The sequence below is a fragment of the Chlorocebus sabaeus genome, chromosome 21, assembly GCF_047675955.1.
Source record: "Chlorocebus sabaeus isolate Y175 chromosome 21, mChlSab1.0.hap1, whole genome shotgun sequence".
NCBI classification, from domain to species: Eukaryota; Metazoa; Chordata; class Mammalia; order Primates; family Cercopithecidae; genus Chlorocebus; species Chlorocebus sabaeus.
This window is the reverse complement of record NC_132924.1, coordinates 3,647,218-3,664,887: the sequence shown is the minus strand read 5'-3', so window position 1 is coordinate 3,664,887 and position 17,670 is coordinate 3,647,218. Positions and strand designations below refer to the sequence as shown.

Genomic DNA, 17,670 nt, shown 5'->3' with positions numbered 1-17,670 from the left:
CCTCATGATTTCTTCACTCTACTGTATGACTCCACTCATACATGGTACTTAGAGTAGTTGACAGAAATACAAAGTAAAAGACTGGTTCCCAGGGCTACAGGAAAGTAGGTGCGGTGTTTAATAGGTACAAAGTTTGAGTTTTGCAAAAACACTCCCTATAAATGCGGAGGATGCTTGTAAAACAGTGTGAATGTACTTAATTCCTTTGACCTGCATACTTAAAAATTGTTAAAATGAAAAAAAAATTGTTGGCTGGGTGCAGTGGCTCACGCCTGTAATCCCAGCACTTTGGGAGGCGGAGGTAGGTGGATCACCTGAGGTCAAGAGTTTGAGATCAGCCTGGCCAACATGGTGAAGCCCCGTATCTACTAAAAGTACCAAAATTAGCCAGGCATGGTGGGTCTTAAGGGTCTTAAGACAGAGGGTCTTAAAGGATTCTACCCTTACTACACCAGTCACCCTACACTGGTCATGCACTTAGCCTCTTGGGGCCCTGCATGTGTCCTCTTCATTGGAGCTGTGAAGAGTTCTAGTTAGGGATAGATCTCATTCTTACATGCCTCAGGCTGCTTAGAAAGCTGATCATCTTGTCTTTGGACTCATGGACATTGTTCCTTTTGTGTATTTTGAAGTCCGATGCGGTTTTTTTTTTTTTTTTTTTTAAAACAACGTGGACGCTTGCATTAATAGTCACTTTTAAATATCTTTGTGAATTTAACTCTGGCAACAACTTGAAGTTGACATGCGATCCCCATTTTATAGGTGATGGAACTGACACTCGGAGAGGTAGAGTAGCTTTATTTACTTCACACAAGCTGTGGATGAATTTCAAATCTCAACCTAGAAGGCTTCCTCTAAGGTATGATCATGACATATTCTCCTTTGTTTCTCTGCCAGCATCCCAAAGGGGTCCACATCCCATTAGGACTCTATTTTCTTCTTAATGACAGGAAACTTGCAGAAACAGGCCTTTGGTTGGGGAGAGCACTTGCTGGCACTTGGCCTTCCCTGTCCTCTGCCTTCCCCTTGTCAGGGTGTAGGTGATTTGAGGGAGCTGGAGCAGCGGTAGATCCCAACCACCACTCACCTGGAATGCTTGTTGTTTTGTAAAGATAACACCCTCTCACTTTTTTAGGTGTGATTTTTTTTTCTGTTCTAATTATTCCTCTGGGCTTTCTCTTCTAGATTCGTGCTGTGCACTAACATGCAATACAAATACTGATGAAAATAAAACTATTGCCCTCCTACCAAATGGTAATAGTGCTTACATTTTTCCTCTTTTTCTAATTATAAAAGAAATGCATGCTGTTTTAAGAATGTCAGATCATAGAGATCTTTATGTAGTGAAAATCTCCCATGTCTTCCTCTTTGTTCCAAACTCACTCCCTTCTTAGAAGGAATTATTATAGCTTGGGGTTTATTTTTCTGGATGTTTTCTATAAATTTATAAATACATATAAAGTTGGCCAGGTGCAATGGCTCACGCCTGTAATCCTAACACTTTGGGAGGCTGAGTAGGGAGAATCACTTGAGCTCAGGAAGTTGAGGCTGCAGTGAGTTGTGATCATGCCATTGCACTCTTATCTGGGTGACAGAGTGAGACCCTGCCTCCAAAAAAAAAAAAAAAAAAAAAAGATAAATACGTGTACAGTTTTTGAACACATTATATCATACTATATTGTTTTTTATTTTGCTAATTCACAAGCAATATATCAGTTATGTTATTCCATATCAGTGCATGAGATTCTAACTCTCTCTATTTTTTTTTTTTTTTTTTTTTGAGATGAAATCTTGCTCTGTCGCCTAGGCTGGAGTGCAATAGCACGATCTCAGCTCACTGCAACCTCCACCTCCTGGATTCAAGTGATTCTTCTGCCTCAGCCACCCAAGTAGCTGGGATTACAGGTGTGTGCCACCATGCCTGTATTTTTAGTAGAGACGAGGTTTCACCATGTTGGTCAGGCTGGTCTTGAACTCTTGACCTCAAGTGATCCTCCCGTCTCAGTCTCCCAAAGTGTTGGGATTACAGGCGTGAGCCACAGCACCAGGCCTCTATTTTTAATGTCTCAAATATATTCCAAAGAATGGGTATACAAGACTTGTTTCACTGTTTATTCTTTGATAGAAACTTAGATTATTTCTAGTTTCATCGTTATTAAAAAATGCAGCGATAAGATTCCTTTAAATAATTTATTACACTGATGACTAACTGTTCAGTTTATCTTGCCTTCTTTTAGTCAGAGAATATGTCATGAGTTTAATATTTATTTTATGATTGGATTCTTAGGGAAATTAATGTTATGACTGGATAAAGACAATTGTGAAGAAACTGCGTTTCGAGGTTGTCTATCTCTGTATTCTGATGGAAAAGCGTGGAGTTTAGAAGCATTGCTCGCTCTTTCAGTTTCTAACAAATCCGTGTTCTCATAGCAATTTAAATTTAAATGTTTGAATTGCTTCTCCTTCCCTGGTTCAGAATAAGTATGTTGTTTTTCTGTTTGTGAAACTTCTGACTCCGGGTTTTTTCAGTTGGGCTTTAGAGAGGATAACTCCCATATTGCTGTTGTATCTATTTATCTTCAGCATCTGGCTGCGTGTGATAAAGATCATAGAATTAGACCTGGTCCTGTATGTATTTTGGGACCAAAAATTCAAAGTAATCAACTCAAGATAGAAGTCTCCAACTTTGATTCTTAATAAAAGATATCCTTTGATTTCCCTAAATCTTTATGATTCCTAGAAGAAATTCACCCATGGATGAAGCATGTGGCTGAAGAAATTCACCCGTGGGTGAAGCATGTGGTTCTGTTGAATAATGTTTTGTTGGGGATTTCCACATCGAGTTTCATGAGGCATATTGTTTTACGGGGTTTTTGTTTGTTTGTTTGTTTTTGGTACTGCCTTTCCCTGATTCTACTGGAGAGTAATACTATCTTCCTAAAATATATTGGGAAATGTTCCCTCTTCTATTTTTGGACAATATTAAACTCATAATGACAAGTTTTTTTTGTGAAAATGCTTTGAAAAAAATGTAGGGTAGGCTGGGTGCAGTGGCTCACACCTGTAATTGCAGCACTTTAGGAGGCTGAGGCAGGCAGATCACGAGGTCAGGAGTTTGAGACCAGCCTGACCGACATGGTGAAATCCCGTCTCAGCTAAAAACACAAAAATTAGCCGGGCATGATGGCGTGTGCCTGTAATCCTAGCTACTCAGGAGGCTGAGGCAGGAGAATCACCTGAACCCAGGAGGCGGAGGTTGCAGTGAGCGGAGATCACGCCACTGTGCTCCAGCCTAGGCAACAAAGCAAGACTCTATCTCAAAAAAAAAAAAAAAGTAAAAAGAAAAGTGTAGCGTGCCTTTTCCTTTTGTACTGCATAATATTATTTATCTTGATTGTATTTACCCATATACCTGCCAATGCTTTAATGAGCCCTCGTCTTCTACCCTCCAGTCTCACCATACTTCAGCCCCTCCTCCCTACTTTCTGGTACTGAGCCCCGTGTTTTTCTCTCCTCACATTCTCAACCCTGTCTCTTTAACGTGAGGACTTCCATGCTCTGCCTATATCCTCCCACCCTGCACTGCCAGGAGGCTCTGCAGGCTCTAAGCTAGGGCAGCAACATGGTCCCCTCTCTGGGTTTCAGCCTGCAGACCACTGTCCTGTGCTTCTTGCAGATGCTGCTAGTGTCTGGAAACATCTGGTTCATGTGGTTGGTCTGGCTTCCTGTGTGTTTGGTGCCAGAGGGAGTCTGTTTGTTGCTCTTCCACCATACAGAGAAGGCAGAGCTCTGAATTGATTTTGAAATAAATTATCGGTTATTTCGTTTGGACTGAAATAAATCATCTATTACTTTATGATGACATAAATATTGTAGCTTAGTTTGTGGTAGTTATAATTTCATGTTTATTTATTGTTTTACAGGCCATGCCACCATGCCCAGCTAATGTTTTATTGTTTGGCAGAGGCATGGTCTCACCTAGGTTCATGCAACTGTCCCACCTTGGCCTCCCAAAGCACTGGGATTACAGGCATGAGCCACTGCGCTTGGCCAATAGTTAAAATTTTAGATTAATATGTATGGTACTGTGATTAGCCATATTTAACTTATTCAGAGACAAGGCTTTAATAAAAAATTACTTCATGTTAGAATATTTTTCTTTGATTTTTTCAAATTAGTTTTCATTTTTTTTTCTCTAATCTTTTTGTTTTACCCTCAGTCACCTTTACCCTGAGTTTCCATCCTGGGCAGCAGAAGCAGCTCCATGGATGATGGGCCTGTGGCTCTCTACTTGGAGCTCTTACCAAGTAAGACTTTGAGACCAGGAGGGGGCCACAGGCCTCTTTTCAGGACAGATATATGAGCGAAAATCAAAGGAAGAGCCCTTCCAGGTTAGGAGTACTTGGCCAAAATCTTTTTGCTTTCAAGGTTTCTTTTTGTTTGTTGGTTTTTGTTTTGTTTTGTTTTGCTTTGTTTTAAGACAGGGTCTCACTCTGTTGCCCAGGCCAGAGTGCAGTGGGGGGATTTTGGCTCACTGCAACCTCTTCCTCCTGGGTTCAAATGACTCTCTTGGCTCAGCCTCTCAAATAGCTGGGTTTACAGGCTCACATCACCGTGCCCCGATAATTTTTGTATTTTTAATCCATGTTGGCCAGGCTAGTCTTGAACTCCTGACCTCAGGTGATCCACCTGCCTTGGCCTCCCAAAGTGCTGGGATTAAGGGCATTAGCAACTGTGCCCAGCGAGTTTTTGAGTCTTTATCCACCATTGAACACAATAAATATCCAGACACACAGATGTTTCCCGACACGTCTATGAGTTTAGAGATTGGCCATTTCTTTTTCCAGTGATCCTGGTTTTACCATCTTCCAGCAGCAGATACAAGGCCTCCTTAAGCCCTTTTGGTGTAGAGGGAGGGTCTTTGAAAAGCACCAGGTATACATTGTATTTCAGGATGCATCCACATTTCTCTGTCTCTTCCAGGCCAGTTCTTGGAGAGACCAGGAAGCCAAGAGTTTCCTCCAAGAATGGGGATACCTTGGAAGAGAGATTCATTTTGAGTCAAGAAAGACGAATCACATGCAGTCATAGGCAATTGCCCAGGGTCTCAAAAACAGGGCCAGAAAGAAGAGCTGGAGCTGGTGGGATTGTGGGGGTCCTCTCTCCCACCTGAAAAGCTACTGCTGCCTGCTGACCCTCTCAGGAAGAGACCTCTCTGGTCTCCAGCACCTAAAACAGACAAAATTGGGAGGATGCTTCTCTCCTCTGTGTCACACATGTCCTAGAGAAAATCTGTGTATCTGAATGACCAAAGAAAACTATGAGAAAAAATGCAAAATCTGTGCCAGGCCATTCAGTGTCTAGTTGGGGCTCTGGGGTGTATGTACATTTGAAGAAAACTGAAGGGTGCTAAGCCTGCAGGAAATGTCCCTCAGACCTGCCTGTCACACCTGGAGTATGACTGCCCATCCAGGTTCATGATGCAGAACTGTCTTTAAAAGGCCACTGTAGATATGGAGTGATAGAACATGATAGAACATGTTCATCTAACACTGATAGAACATGACCAGCTCTCCCGCTGGGGAAAGCCACATCCACTAGTGACATGCTGCTTAAACTGGCCCAGACCACACTCTACTACCTAAGGAATAAACCCCACATTTGCTCTTTTTGGGTGAAGGCAGAAGGTGAGACAGGAGAGGAGTGTCCACACAGACATGAGAAGCCTGCAGATCCAGATGACCCCCTTGCTGATCAGCACATTAAAGATCGACGTATGGAAACAATGACCCTGTAGCAGATCAGCTTCTACAGCAGGCTTCAACGATGCGTCACCTGGACCCACTGGCAGAGAAGTCTGCCCCCACTCTATGTTGATGATCTGGGGGATAAAATTACTGAGACAGATATAAGAAATGATCTCTATCTGTTGGCGAGATCCGGACAGTCACTGTTATGCAGAGACAGAAGTGTGCTCTCATCAGCTTTCCACAGGGCAGGCTGTGGAAATGTACATTGTACATTGATTGTCCATGGCTACAGACTCACCGTCAAATGGGGGAAGATTCCAAGCCTTCAAGGAAACCCTGAAGAGCGGTCACAGGGGACCCTCATTCACTGCTGTGCCTTCTCGCTGTTCCTAGATTTATTCCAGTTGTTAAGCATTCGTGGCCATTTATCTGTGCATCTGATGCCGTGATGTTTTTGCTGTAGGTAACTGATGGAGTGAGCTGAGCTGCCAGGCTTCCTGGAGTGATTCTTGGATGCTGGGTCATGTGCTTAGGGGCCCTGATGGGACTGAACTAGAAGGAGCCAGAATAGGACAGAACCCAACCCCTGATGAGTGGCCACTGGTGGCCTGGCCTCAGGACCACAGGACACACTGTTCCCAGGGCACAGACACCCTGGGCTTTTGTTGGGTCTTGGCCTCCAGGTAGGGCCTGGTGGGCAGCGGGCAGCGACTCCTGAGACACTACTTTGATTCTCAGTGGTGGCTGTGGTAAAAGACCTGCAGAGCTAGAGTTTAGTGTGAGATTCAGGAGGAACTGTGGCCTCTCCCAGTGACAGTGCGTCACTCCCATTCCCAGCACGCATGCGCACAGGCCACGGCCTCCGCATCACACACCCCCCGCCAAGTCACCCATCCATGGGACAGCTCCCATGCAGCAGGGTCAGGCTCTTACCTCCACCTCCAGGGCACAGACAGGGGCAGCTCTGTCTCACTGTAAGGCAATGAGGAGAGCTGAGGACCTGGACAAGGCTGTGGGCCATCCCCTTTCCCGAGCAGGCCTCAGGGAAGGACCAGTCCCATCCCCATCCAACCCAGGTCTCAGCCCAGGAGGCTGCATAGGGAAGAAAGGACAGCCAGGGCCTCCATGCTGGCTGACACTCAGGAGGGGCCGGGGCAAGAGAGCAGAGGGAGTGCAAGGCCAGGCAGGGGCTGCTGAGGATCCATGGGGGCTCAGGCTGCACAGTGAGGCTGCCCCTCCTGGGTTGCAGGCAGCATCCCCTATGGGAGCTGAGAAAGTCCAGTCCTGAGATGGGACAGGGCTGCCCAGGGGTGTGTGGCTGGGCCCTGACAGCAGTCTCCCAAAAAGTGACCACATCACCAGGCTGAGTTCCAGGAAGCCTGAGAAGTGTCCAGTACACCAAGGATGCACCTGGAGCCCATTCTGTCTAATAGACTCTGACCATCTTGCATCCACCTGCCTCTCCTGCATATCAGCCACCACCCCTTCCCTTTTCCTCATTTCTCCATCGTGTGTAACCCAGAGACTGTGACCCTCTCTCCAGCCACAGTGGCCCTTCTTTTAGCCTTGTCCTGTCAGAGACCCTGAGCAAGACTCCCCAGACCCATCCACAGGCCTGCCTTGTCCACTTACTAATTGCTGTGCTGTGCACTGCTGGGGTGGCACGACAGGCAGTGAGGGTAACTGAAGGCCCCACAGGTGGCCAGCTTGGCCCTTTACCGCATCGCTAGCCTCAGAGGGTTCTCAGGGTTGTCAACCAGCAGCCCTGGCTTGGGACACCTGGCTGTCCTCCTCCCACGGTTCTTTTCTGACTCTTCTGATTCAGCCTCTCCCGCCTGTCCTTTGTCCGTGGTGATGACCAAGCCAGCAGGGAGCAGGTCCCCAGAGGGTGCTGCTGAGCTTTGGAGACCGACCTAGGCTCCTTTGCTGAGGGGTCCGAGGTGAGTCGCTGCCCCTGGTTCTACGTCATCTGCCGTCCTCTTCAGCACCATCCCCCTCACCCTAGGCCGGCTCCATGCAGATGCATCCCTGAGTCACCAGTCTCAGGGTCCTCTGTTGTAGGATGGAGATTACTATACTTGCTGTACACATTCATATTTATAAAGTATAGAATCTAAAGTAAATGACTACTTTGATTTGCAGTTTCCTGATGTTAAGCACTTATTAGCCATTTATATATATATATATATATTTTTTTTTTTTTTTCCTGAGACGGAGTCTCGCTCTGTTGCCCAGGCTGGAGTGAAGTGGCACAATCTCAGCTCACTGCAAGCTCTGTCTCCTGGGTTTACGCCATTCTCCTGCCTCTGCTTCCCGAGTAGCTGGGACTACAGGCACCCACCACCACGCCTGGCTAATTTTTTAAATTTTTAGTAGAGACAGGGTTTCACTGTGTTAGCCAGGATGGTCTTGATCTCCTGACCTCGTGATCTGCCCGCCTCGGCCTCCCAAAGTGCTGGGATTACAGGAGTGAGCCACCACACCGGGTGCATTTTTATATCTTTTTTAAAAGATAAATGTTTATTCAGGTTCTTGTTTTTAAATTAGGTTGTTAGATTTTGGTGAGTTTTCTCTCTCGCTTTTTTCTATTTAGTTGTGTGGGCTTCTTATGTATTTTGATATTAACCCCTTATGAGATATATTGTTAGCAAATATTTTCTCCGAGTTCATAAGCTGCTTTTTAATTTCATTGATTGATTTCTCCTGTGCAGAAGCTTTCGGGTTAGATGTACTCCTACTTGTATTTTTGTTTTTTGTTGCTTGTGCTTTTAATGTCCTATTTAATAAATTATCTGAACCAATGTCAAGTAGCATTTACCCTTATGTTTTCTTCCAGGAGTTTTACAGTTTCTGGTTAAATAACAATGGGATATCACCTCCCGTCTGTTAGGATGGCTGCCATAAAAAGGACAAAAGATAACAAGTGTTGGTGATGGTGTGGAGAGAAGGAAACCCTTGTATGCTGCTGGTTAGAATGTAAGTTAGTACAGCCATTATGGAGAACAGTAGGAAGGTTCCTAAAAATCTAAAACTAGAACTACCATGTGGCTCAGTAATCCCTCTTATAAGTTATATATCAACAGGAAATGAAACCAGCATCTTGTAGAAATATCTGCACTCCCCTCTTCCCTGTGCCCCACCACAGCATCGCTCCCAACAGCCAAGTTATGGGACCAAGTTACTGTACATTGATGGACAAGTGGAGAAAAAAATGTGTGGGGAGGTGTTTGTGTGTGTGTGTGTGTCTAAAATATCATATAATATTTTTCAACTTGTAAAAAGGAGAAGATACTGCCATTTGTGTAACATAAATGAACCTGGAGGATATTAAGCTAAGGGAAATAACGGAGAGAAAAATACTGCATAATTTCTGTTATATATAAAATCTCGAAAAAGATTAAATACCTATATAGAGACAGGACAGAATGATGACTGGGGGAAAAAGAGACACAAGTCAACATTTCAGGTACATAAAATAAATGAAATCTAAAGGACTAAAGTACAGTTTAAAGGTTATAGTTACTATTTTTATATGATATACTGATAATTTTTTAACACGGTAAACTTTAGGTGCTTTGACACCAAAAGGAAACTACATGAGCTCATGCATATGTTAAATTGTTTTACTGTAGTCCTCATTGATATGTATATGTACATATACATATAAAATTATGGGCTCATTAAATTTAAATATTATAAATAGGTAACAAAGAGTAAAGTTAATTGGAAAACTGCATCATTAGACTTGATTTTGCCTAAATGACAAACTGAAACTATCTCCTAAATGTTAATATTTGTACATCATATACACTTCATATATTGGAAATATGTTTAAAGAAGAGGAATTATAAATTTTAATAAACACAAAATGACCCAGTAAATGCAAAACGGTAGAAAGAGAAGAAAATCTGATTAATCAGAGTGATTAATGCTTAGATATTATTAATGATGTGTTATGTGCAATTTCAAGCCACTTACATATAGATTTAATACCAAAGAGTTTAATGTGTACACACAGATTAAATAAAAAATTGATACATTTACAGTATTAATTGATATTAAAATGATCATGGAAATCAACTGTCTGGTATAGAAAAAATAAGGAGTGTTGAGTAACTATTAGAAAGTTTGAAATTTTATTAGAAAGTTAATCAAGTGGAAAAGTGATCAGCATTTTTGAGTACTAAGAAGAGGATGGATGTAATTTTCCAATAATTTTCCAATACCAAGAAAATCATTTAATATTGAAAGCTTTTAAACCTAAATTAGTGTCTTTAACTTCACAAAGGCAGAAATCCTATAAGCAATGTTTCTTGAACACTGTGTAAAATGACAATAAAAATTAAAGTGTAACCAACAAGTAAGGTGTAGCCACATGAAAATTTCCTTTCAGGTTGTTTTCTTATTTTTTAATTTTATGTGAATTTTTATTTCAGTAGGTTTTTGGGGAACAGGTCGTGTTTTTTGGGGGGTATGATTTCTCAGATCAGTTCATTGTATTTTTGCATTTAACGCTTGATATTATGAGTTGAATAATTTTTTAGTTCTGTACACCTTAAGACAATAATATGTTTAATTTATATGTAAATTAGCCACATGTCTGTTGCCTATAGACATATCTGTGTGTTTTCACCTATGTAAATATTGTCCCTACTTTGGTTATGACATCTTTTTTTCCTTTTTTTTTTTCTTTTTTTTAGAAAGAAAATTTTAAAACAGAATCAAAATAATGGAAATCAGTTATCTGTCCTCTTACAGGGCAGGGAGAAAACCTCCTTCCCCGCAAGTTCAAGACTATGGTTAGGTGGTGAGGAAGGCGGGCTCAGCACCCAAGCCTTGCGGAGACACAAAAAGGGCCCATCCCAGGCACTCAGCTGGAGGTAAGCATAGCATTTGGGCCATAAGACCTCATGGTCCTAGGTTACTGGTCTGGAAACAGGTCCTCATCTTCCCAGAAATGTCATCTTTTGTCTGCAGCAGCTGGCTGGAGAAAGAGTTCAGAGAGGTGTGTGCCTGGGGCACCCAAAGGCATCCCCTTTCTTTCTCCTTGGCAGAGGCCTTACAACACTGAGGAAAGGCCATGGTTTGGTGATGGAGCCTTCAATAGTTTTCATCCCTATGGATCAAAAAGATTGTCCAAATAGAAGCTTATAGAGGATGTTAAAAAGTAAACTGATAGGTCTATGAAAATTGTCTCCCAACAGAGTACAACTATTTTTTTTTGACACAGAGTCTCTTGCTCTGACACCCAGGCTGGAGTACAGTGGCATGATCTTGGCTCACTGCCACCTCCACCTCTGGGGTTCAAGTGATTCTTCTGCCTCAGCCACTCGAGTAGCTGCGACTACAGGTGCATGCCACCACGCCCGGCTAATTTTTTGTATTTTTAGTAGAGATAGGGTTTCACCATGTTGGCCAGGATGGTCTTGATCTCCTGACCTTGTGATCCGCCTGCGTCTGCCTCCCAAAGTGCTGGGGTTACAGGCGTGAGCCACGGCGCCCAGCCCATTTTTAAAAAAATATAGAAATATTAGTAAAATTGTTATCAAAGTCACTGTGGAGCTTTCTAAAAACTTAAAATAGAATTACCACATTATCCAGCAATTCCATTTGCAGATATATAACCAAATGAAATAAAATTAGTATCTAGAAGAGACATCTCTGCTCCCATATTTATTGTGCAATTATTTACAATGACAGATATGCATATAACCTAAGTATTCATTCATAAATGAATGGATAAAATAATTGTGGTGTGTTTATATAATGGAATATTATTCAGCCATAAAAATAAGAAAATCCTGTTATTTACAACTATATCAATGAACCTGGAGAACAGTAGACTTAGTGAAATAAGCCAGAGAATAAGAAATATTGTTTGATTTCACTTATATGTGAAGCCTAGAAAGTCAAAGTCATGGAAACAGAGAATACAAAGTGGTTTGCAGGAGCTGTGGGTGGAGAAATGGAGGGTTGCTAATAAAAAGTGCAAACAGTGGGAGAAATGGAGGGTTGTTAATAAAAAGTGCAAACTTTCAGGTATAAAATAAACAAGTTCTGGTGGTCTACTGCACAGCATGGATGTTACTGAAAGTTATCTTAGTCTGTTCCAACTGCTGTAATAAAATACCTTAGAATAGATAATTTATAAACAGTATAAACTGAGTTCTCACAGGTATGGAGGCTGAGAAGTCCAACTCAAGGCATCAGCAGGCTAGGTGTCTGGTGAGGGTCCAGTCTCTGGTTCCAAGATGGCACATTAAAAGCAATGTCCTCACACAGCAGAAGGACAAAATAGGCCAAACTCATTTTCTCAAGCCATTTTACAATGGCAGCTAATTGCATTGGTAAGGGCAGATTTTTCACGACCTAGCCACCAACTAAAGTCTCCATATTATAATACTATTGTATTAAGGATTAAGTTTTAAAATAAATTTGGGAGGGACACAAATATTTGAACAATAGGACTTATATTAATTTAATTAATTGTGAAAATGATTAGACAATGTGTGCATGTATCAAGTCAACACATTGCACACCCTGAATATATACAAGCCTCACTTGTCAATTAACATTTTTAAATTAATAAAATAAAATAAAATGTGGAAGTAATTTATCCTTTGAGCAATAAAAAAGTCTACTGAAGATTTTTAACACCAAAACTCACTTTGGCTGTTTGGTGTGAGATTGCTAAAAACTGAAAAATGCAGAAAGAAACAGAAAGAATCACACACAGTCTTCACAAAAAAGTCAGCTCTGCGAATGAGGTGGTGTTAATTTGGGTGAGGCAATGACAAGTGATGGCAAATAAAAATAACCCTAAGATAACATTTTCAGAATAAATTAAATTTTGTTAGCTTTCTGGAAAAAATTACATTACTAGCCATGCAACAAACCTACTTTGTAAAGGTGTTGAAACCAAATTTTAAGTATAAATTATGATGTATTAAAAAACAAAAAGAATATCTTTGTGGTCTTAGAAAAAAATGTGTTAAATGAACAAGTAAGTAGAATATACATTTTCAAATAGAGAAAAAAATCATTGAAAATTGCAAAATTTTAGGCTCCAAAAGACTCACTAATTTAAAAAAAGCATAAATCTTATGATAAAAATCTACAGATAAAAAGTATATTTTTCAGCTTGGAAATCAAAATAGAAACTACAAATTCAGTTGTAACCAATAAATAATATATTTCTACATATCGTGTAATTTTTTGTTGAAAATGAGACATTTTGAATATTATAGTAATTTTGAAATCAGATTACCATCCTTCTTCTGTGTTTTTGTTGCTACGTATTGTGATGTGTGCTCTGTCATACATTGATGTCTCTGTTCCATTAGCTTGGTGGTAAGCTAGTGATTTGCAGAGATTTCCTTAAATGTTTGTTATTTCCCCACTTCCTCCAAATAAATTTTATAATGTTCTCTTTTGGGTATGTGTGTGTGTGTGTGTGTGTGTGTGTGTGTGTGTGTGCATGTGTGCTGGAGCATGCCTTTACTAATCATCCAGAAAGTTACAACTTGGTTCTTGCCTTACTTTCTGCTGATGCAGAGTTTGAAAGTCAAACAAGGGTGAATACTGAGGGTCTTCCTGGGATTTTCTTTTCTTTTTTCCTTTTTTTTTTTTTTTTTTTTTTTGAGACGGAGTTTTGCTCTTGCTGCCCAGGCTGGAGTGCAATGGCGCGACCTCAACTCACCGCAACCTCCACCTCCCGGGTTCAAGAGATCCTCCTGCCTCAGCCTCCCGAGTAGCTGGGATTACAGGTGTGTGCCACCACACCCCACTGATTTTGTATTTTTAGTAGAGATGAGGTTTCTCTATGTTGGCCAGGCTGGTCTCGAACTCCTGACCTCAGGTGATCCACCCGCCTTGGCCTCCCAAAGAGCTGGGATTACAGGTGTGAGCTACCATGCCCGGCCCTCTTCCTGGGTTTTTCTAGACCACATACCTGGCCTTGAGCCTCCACATGACCTCCTAAATTTCCTAGACTATTATCACAGCCCAATCCCCAAAGTGTCCCATTCCCCAGTCTTTCCTTCTAGGGTTTTTTTTTTTTTTTTTCATGATTATTTTTTTCTCTATTAGTATATTTTATCCCAGGACAGTCAGATAGTATATTCATTTAAAAGTTTGGGAGAACTATTATTGACTTGAGATTTTTTTTTGTTATTGAGTTTTTTTTGTTATTGACTTGAGATTTGTCTTTCTTTTATAAGGAAGAAATTCACTGGTATAGGTTTCCCTCAAAACACTGCTTTCACTAATTTCCATAAGGTTTATGTTTTGGTTATATTGTCATTTATGTTAAAACACTTTCTGATAGTATTTGTGGTTTTCTTTTGATCCATAAATTATTTGGGAGTTTGCCATTTAATGTCCACATACTTATAAGTCTCCTAAATTTCTTGCTTTCAGTGATCTCTGATTCTCTTTTATTATAATTAGAAATCACCCATTGTATTATCTCAATCTCTATTTTTACTGATGTATGTTTTATGGCCCAACAGGTGGTCTGTCCTAGAGAATGTTCCATGTGAATTTGCGAAGAATACATATTCTCATGTTGGATGCAGTGCTGCGTATATGTTTGTTAGGTTTAGTTGTTTTATAATGTTGTTCATGTTTTCTATTTATCTTCTGTCTACTTGTTCTATCCATTAATGTAAGTGGGGCATTAAAGTCTCCAACTATTGTTGTTGAATTATCTATTTCTCCCTTTATTTCTGTCATTTTTGCTTCATGTATTTCTGTGCTTATTTGATAACTGCATATATGTGAGTAATTTTTTATATTTTCCTGATGACTTTACCCTTTGCCATACAAAATGTCTTTGTCAGTATATATTTTTTTGTTTTGTTTCATTTCGTTTTTGAGACAGAGTCTTGCTCTGTCACCTAGGCTGGAGTGCAGTGGCACGATCTTGGCTCACTGCAACCTCCGTCTCCTGGGTTCAAGTGATTCTCCTGTCTCAGCCTCCTGAGTAGCTGGGATTACAGACGCCTGCCACCATGCCTGGCTAATTTTTGTATTTTTAGTAGAGATGGGGTTTCACCATGTTAGCCAGGCTGGTCCTGAACTCCTGACCTCAGTGATCCACTTGCCTCAGCCTCCCAACGTGCTGGGATTACAGGTGTGAGGCAGTGCCCGGCTGCTTCTTGCAAGTTTTTGAAAATGTCAGTGAAGAAGCAGTTGTGTCATGTTTTGAAATAAATTTCCATTTACAAACACAGGAAGAGGACACATTCCTGGATTCCAAACATAGGTCAAGCTGGCCCTCCTTATTTATTGGTTCTGCATTCGTGGATTCAACAAATGAGCCTCAAAAATATTTTTAGTAAGGTTTCTGTACTGAACATTTATAGAATTTTATTTTTCTTTTCACTATTCCCTAAACAATACAGTATAACAACAATTTAGGTATTAAAAGTAATCTAGAGAAGATGTAAAGTATGTAGGAGAATATGCATAGGTTTTATGTAAATATTATGCCATTATAAATAACTTGTGCATCCATGCATTTTAGTATACAAGAGGACTCCTAGAACAAATCCTCCAGAAATAGCAAAGAAATATGATAAAGAGTTTACAGTATTCATAAAACTCTAGCTCCTTACTAGAACAGCTCGATGAAATAAAAGATGGACTTGAGACTGCCCTTAGCCTGTATGGCTTGGCTGGCCGCCCCTGGCTTGCATGCCCCTTCTAGCAAGATGCACATGAAGGCCACCATGTGCAGCTGAGGGAGAGCCAGGTGGCTCTTCACCAAGAGCAAATCACATCCTTCTTTTGTCACATTCCTCCCTCTTAAGAGTGTCATGTTGATAGGCATGCCTTCTTGATGCAGGAAAGAATCTGTTGGCAAGCTCTGCCAAACATCGTTTTCCATGTACTTCCTATGTACCCACAGTTGCAGATCATGAGAGATTAAATAGGTTATCAAAAATAGCTTTCACTTTTTAAAATGTTCCTTTTTAGTTTCAGTTGAAAAAGGAGAAGAGACAGTACTAATTCTAGAAATGAAAGAGGATCTATCATTACTGAGCACATGAAGAATTAAAGAATAATAAAGAGACATTATAAAAACCACTCTATGCCCACAAATTTGATAACCTAAATGAAACAGACAAATTCCTGGAAAGAAACAACCTGCCAGAACTCAACACAATAAGAAACAGACAATTTGAATAGTACTACATCTATTAAAGAAACTGGGTCAATGATAAATAACCTCACCAAACAGAAAGTACCAAAGCCAGATGAGATAACTAGTACATTTATGCAAATATTTAAGAGAAATTATTCCAACTCTCTACAATCTGCTCCAGAGAACAGAAGCAGAGTGAATACTTTCAAACTCATTCATTGGGGCCAGAATTACCATAATACCAAATTTAGACAAAGATATTACAAGAAAAAAATGCAGAGCAATATCTCACATGAACAAAGATGCAAAAACCCTCACCCACATATTAGGAAATCAAGTCCAAAAATGTAAAAATAGAATTATTTACTACAACCCAGTGAGATTTATTACAGGCATGCCAGGCTGGTTCAACATTTGAAAATAAATTAGGCTGGGTGTGGTGGCTTATACCTGTAATTCTAATGCAGTAGGAAGCCAAGGAGGGAGGATCACTTTAGGCTGGGAATTCAAGATAAGCCTGGGCAACATAGCAAGACTCTGTCTTAAAAAAAAAAATCAGTTCATCATATTAAGTTAAAAAAGATAAGATCTTATCAATACATTCAGAAAAATCATTTGACAATATCCAAAACCTATTCATGAGAAAACCTCTCTGCAGACTAGAAATAGAAGAAAACTTCCTCAATTTCATAAATAATGTCTATAAAAAACCTACATCTGGCCAGATGCTGTGGCTGACGCCTGTAATCCCAGCACTTTGGGAGGCCAAGGCGGGTTGATCATGAGGTCAGGAGATTGAAACCATCCCAGCCAACATGGTGAAACCCTGTCTCTACTAAAATACAAAAAACTAACCTGGCGTGGTGTGGTGTGCCTGTAGTCCCAGCTAGTTGGGAGGCTGAGGCAGAGGAATTGCTTAAACTCGGGAGGCAGAGGTTGCAGTGAGCCAAGATCGTGCCACTGCACTCCAGCCTGGAGACAGAGTGAGACTCCATCTAAACAAACAAACAAACACCCTTCATCTAACCTCATACTGAATGTTGAAACACTAGATGCTTTCCTGCTAAGATCAGGAGCAAGGCAAAGATGTCTCTTCTCACCATTCCTATATGACATTATACTATAAGCCCTAGGTAATGCAATAAGACAAGAATAGAAAAGGTACGTAGATTGGGAAGGAAGAAATAAAACTGTCTTTTTACACAGATGATATAATTGCCTATGGATAAATACAAAAAGATCATAAAACAAAATCTTAGAATAACCAATTTTAATGAGAAATCATAGTAACTTTGCACAATATAAGATTTATATACAAATGTCAATTACTGTCCTATATATCAGTAATGTAGTTACAATTTGAAATTTAAAAATTCAGTGACATTTAGGCTAGCACCAATAACAATGAAATTCTTAGGTACAAACATAAAATAAATATAAATATAGAATCTATATAAAGGAAACTACAAAACTGTAAAAACATCAAAGAAGATCTAAATAAATGGAGAGATAATCCACATTCAAGTAAAGAAAGCTTCAACATTGTTAAAATGTCAGTACTTCCCAACTACATTTACATATTCAATGCAATCCCAATCAAAATTCCACAAAGTTAGTTTATGGATATTGACAAACTGATTCTAAAGTTTATATGGAAAGGCAAAAAGCTCAGAATAACCAAGAAAATATTTTAAAAGGACAGTTATAGGAATGATACTACCCAACTGTAAGCACTTCTATAAAGCTACAGTAATCAAAACAACATAGTACTGG

At 40.3% G+C, this 17,670-nt stretch overlaps 1 protein-coding gene across 12 annotated transcripts in view; it reads left to right on the top strand.

Moving 5' to 3' along the window:
• The window catches only part of LOC140709617 (septin-14-like), a 120,743-nt gene extending 103,073 nt beyond the window's left edge, over window positions 1-17,670 (top strand). For 5 of the 12 annotated variants that reach the window (XR_012090174.1, XR_012090173.1, XM_073008757.1 and 2 more), the window contains 5 exons: window positions 763-859; window positions 1,186-1,254; window positions 4,984-7,690; window positions 8,587-8,726; window positions 10,451-12,961. Coding sequence is in view for 2 of the 12 variants with exons in the window: in XM_073008781.1 (XP_072864882.1) it covers window positions 763-795 (33 nt within the window). In the remaining 10 variants the exon portion in view is untranslated. Of the gene's footprint in view, window positions 1-762; window positions 860-1,185; window positions 1,255-1,783; window positions 7,691-8,586; window positions 8,727-10,450; window positions 13,517-14,260 lie in introns of those variants that run through there. The other 7 variants (XR_012090170.1, XR_012090167.1, XR_012090169.1 and 4 more) reach the window with 7 other exon arrangements.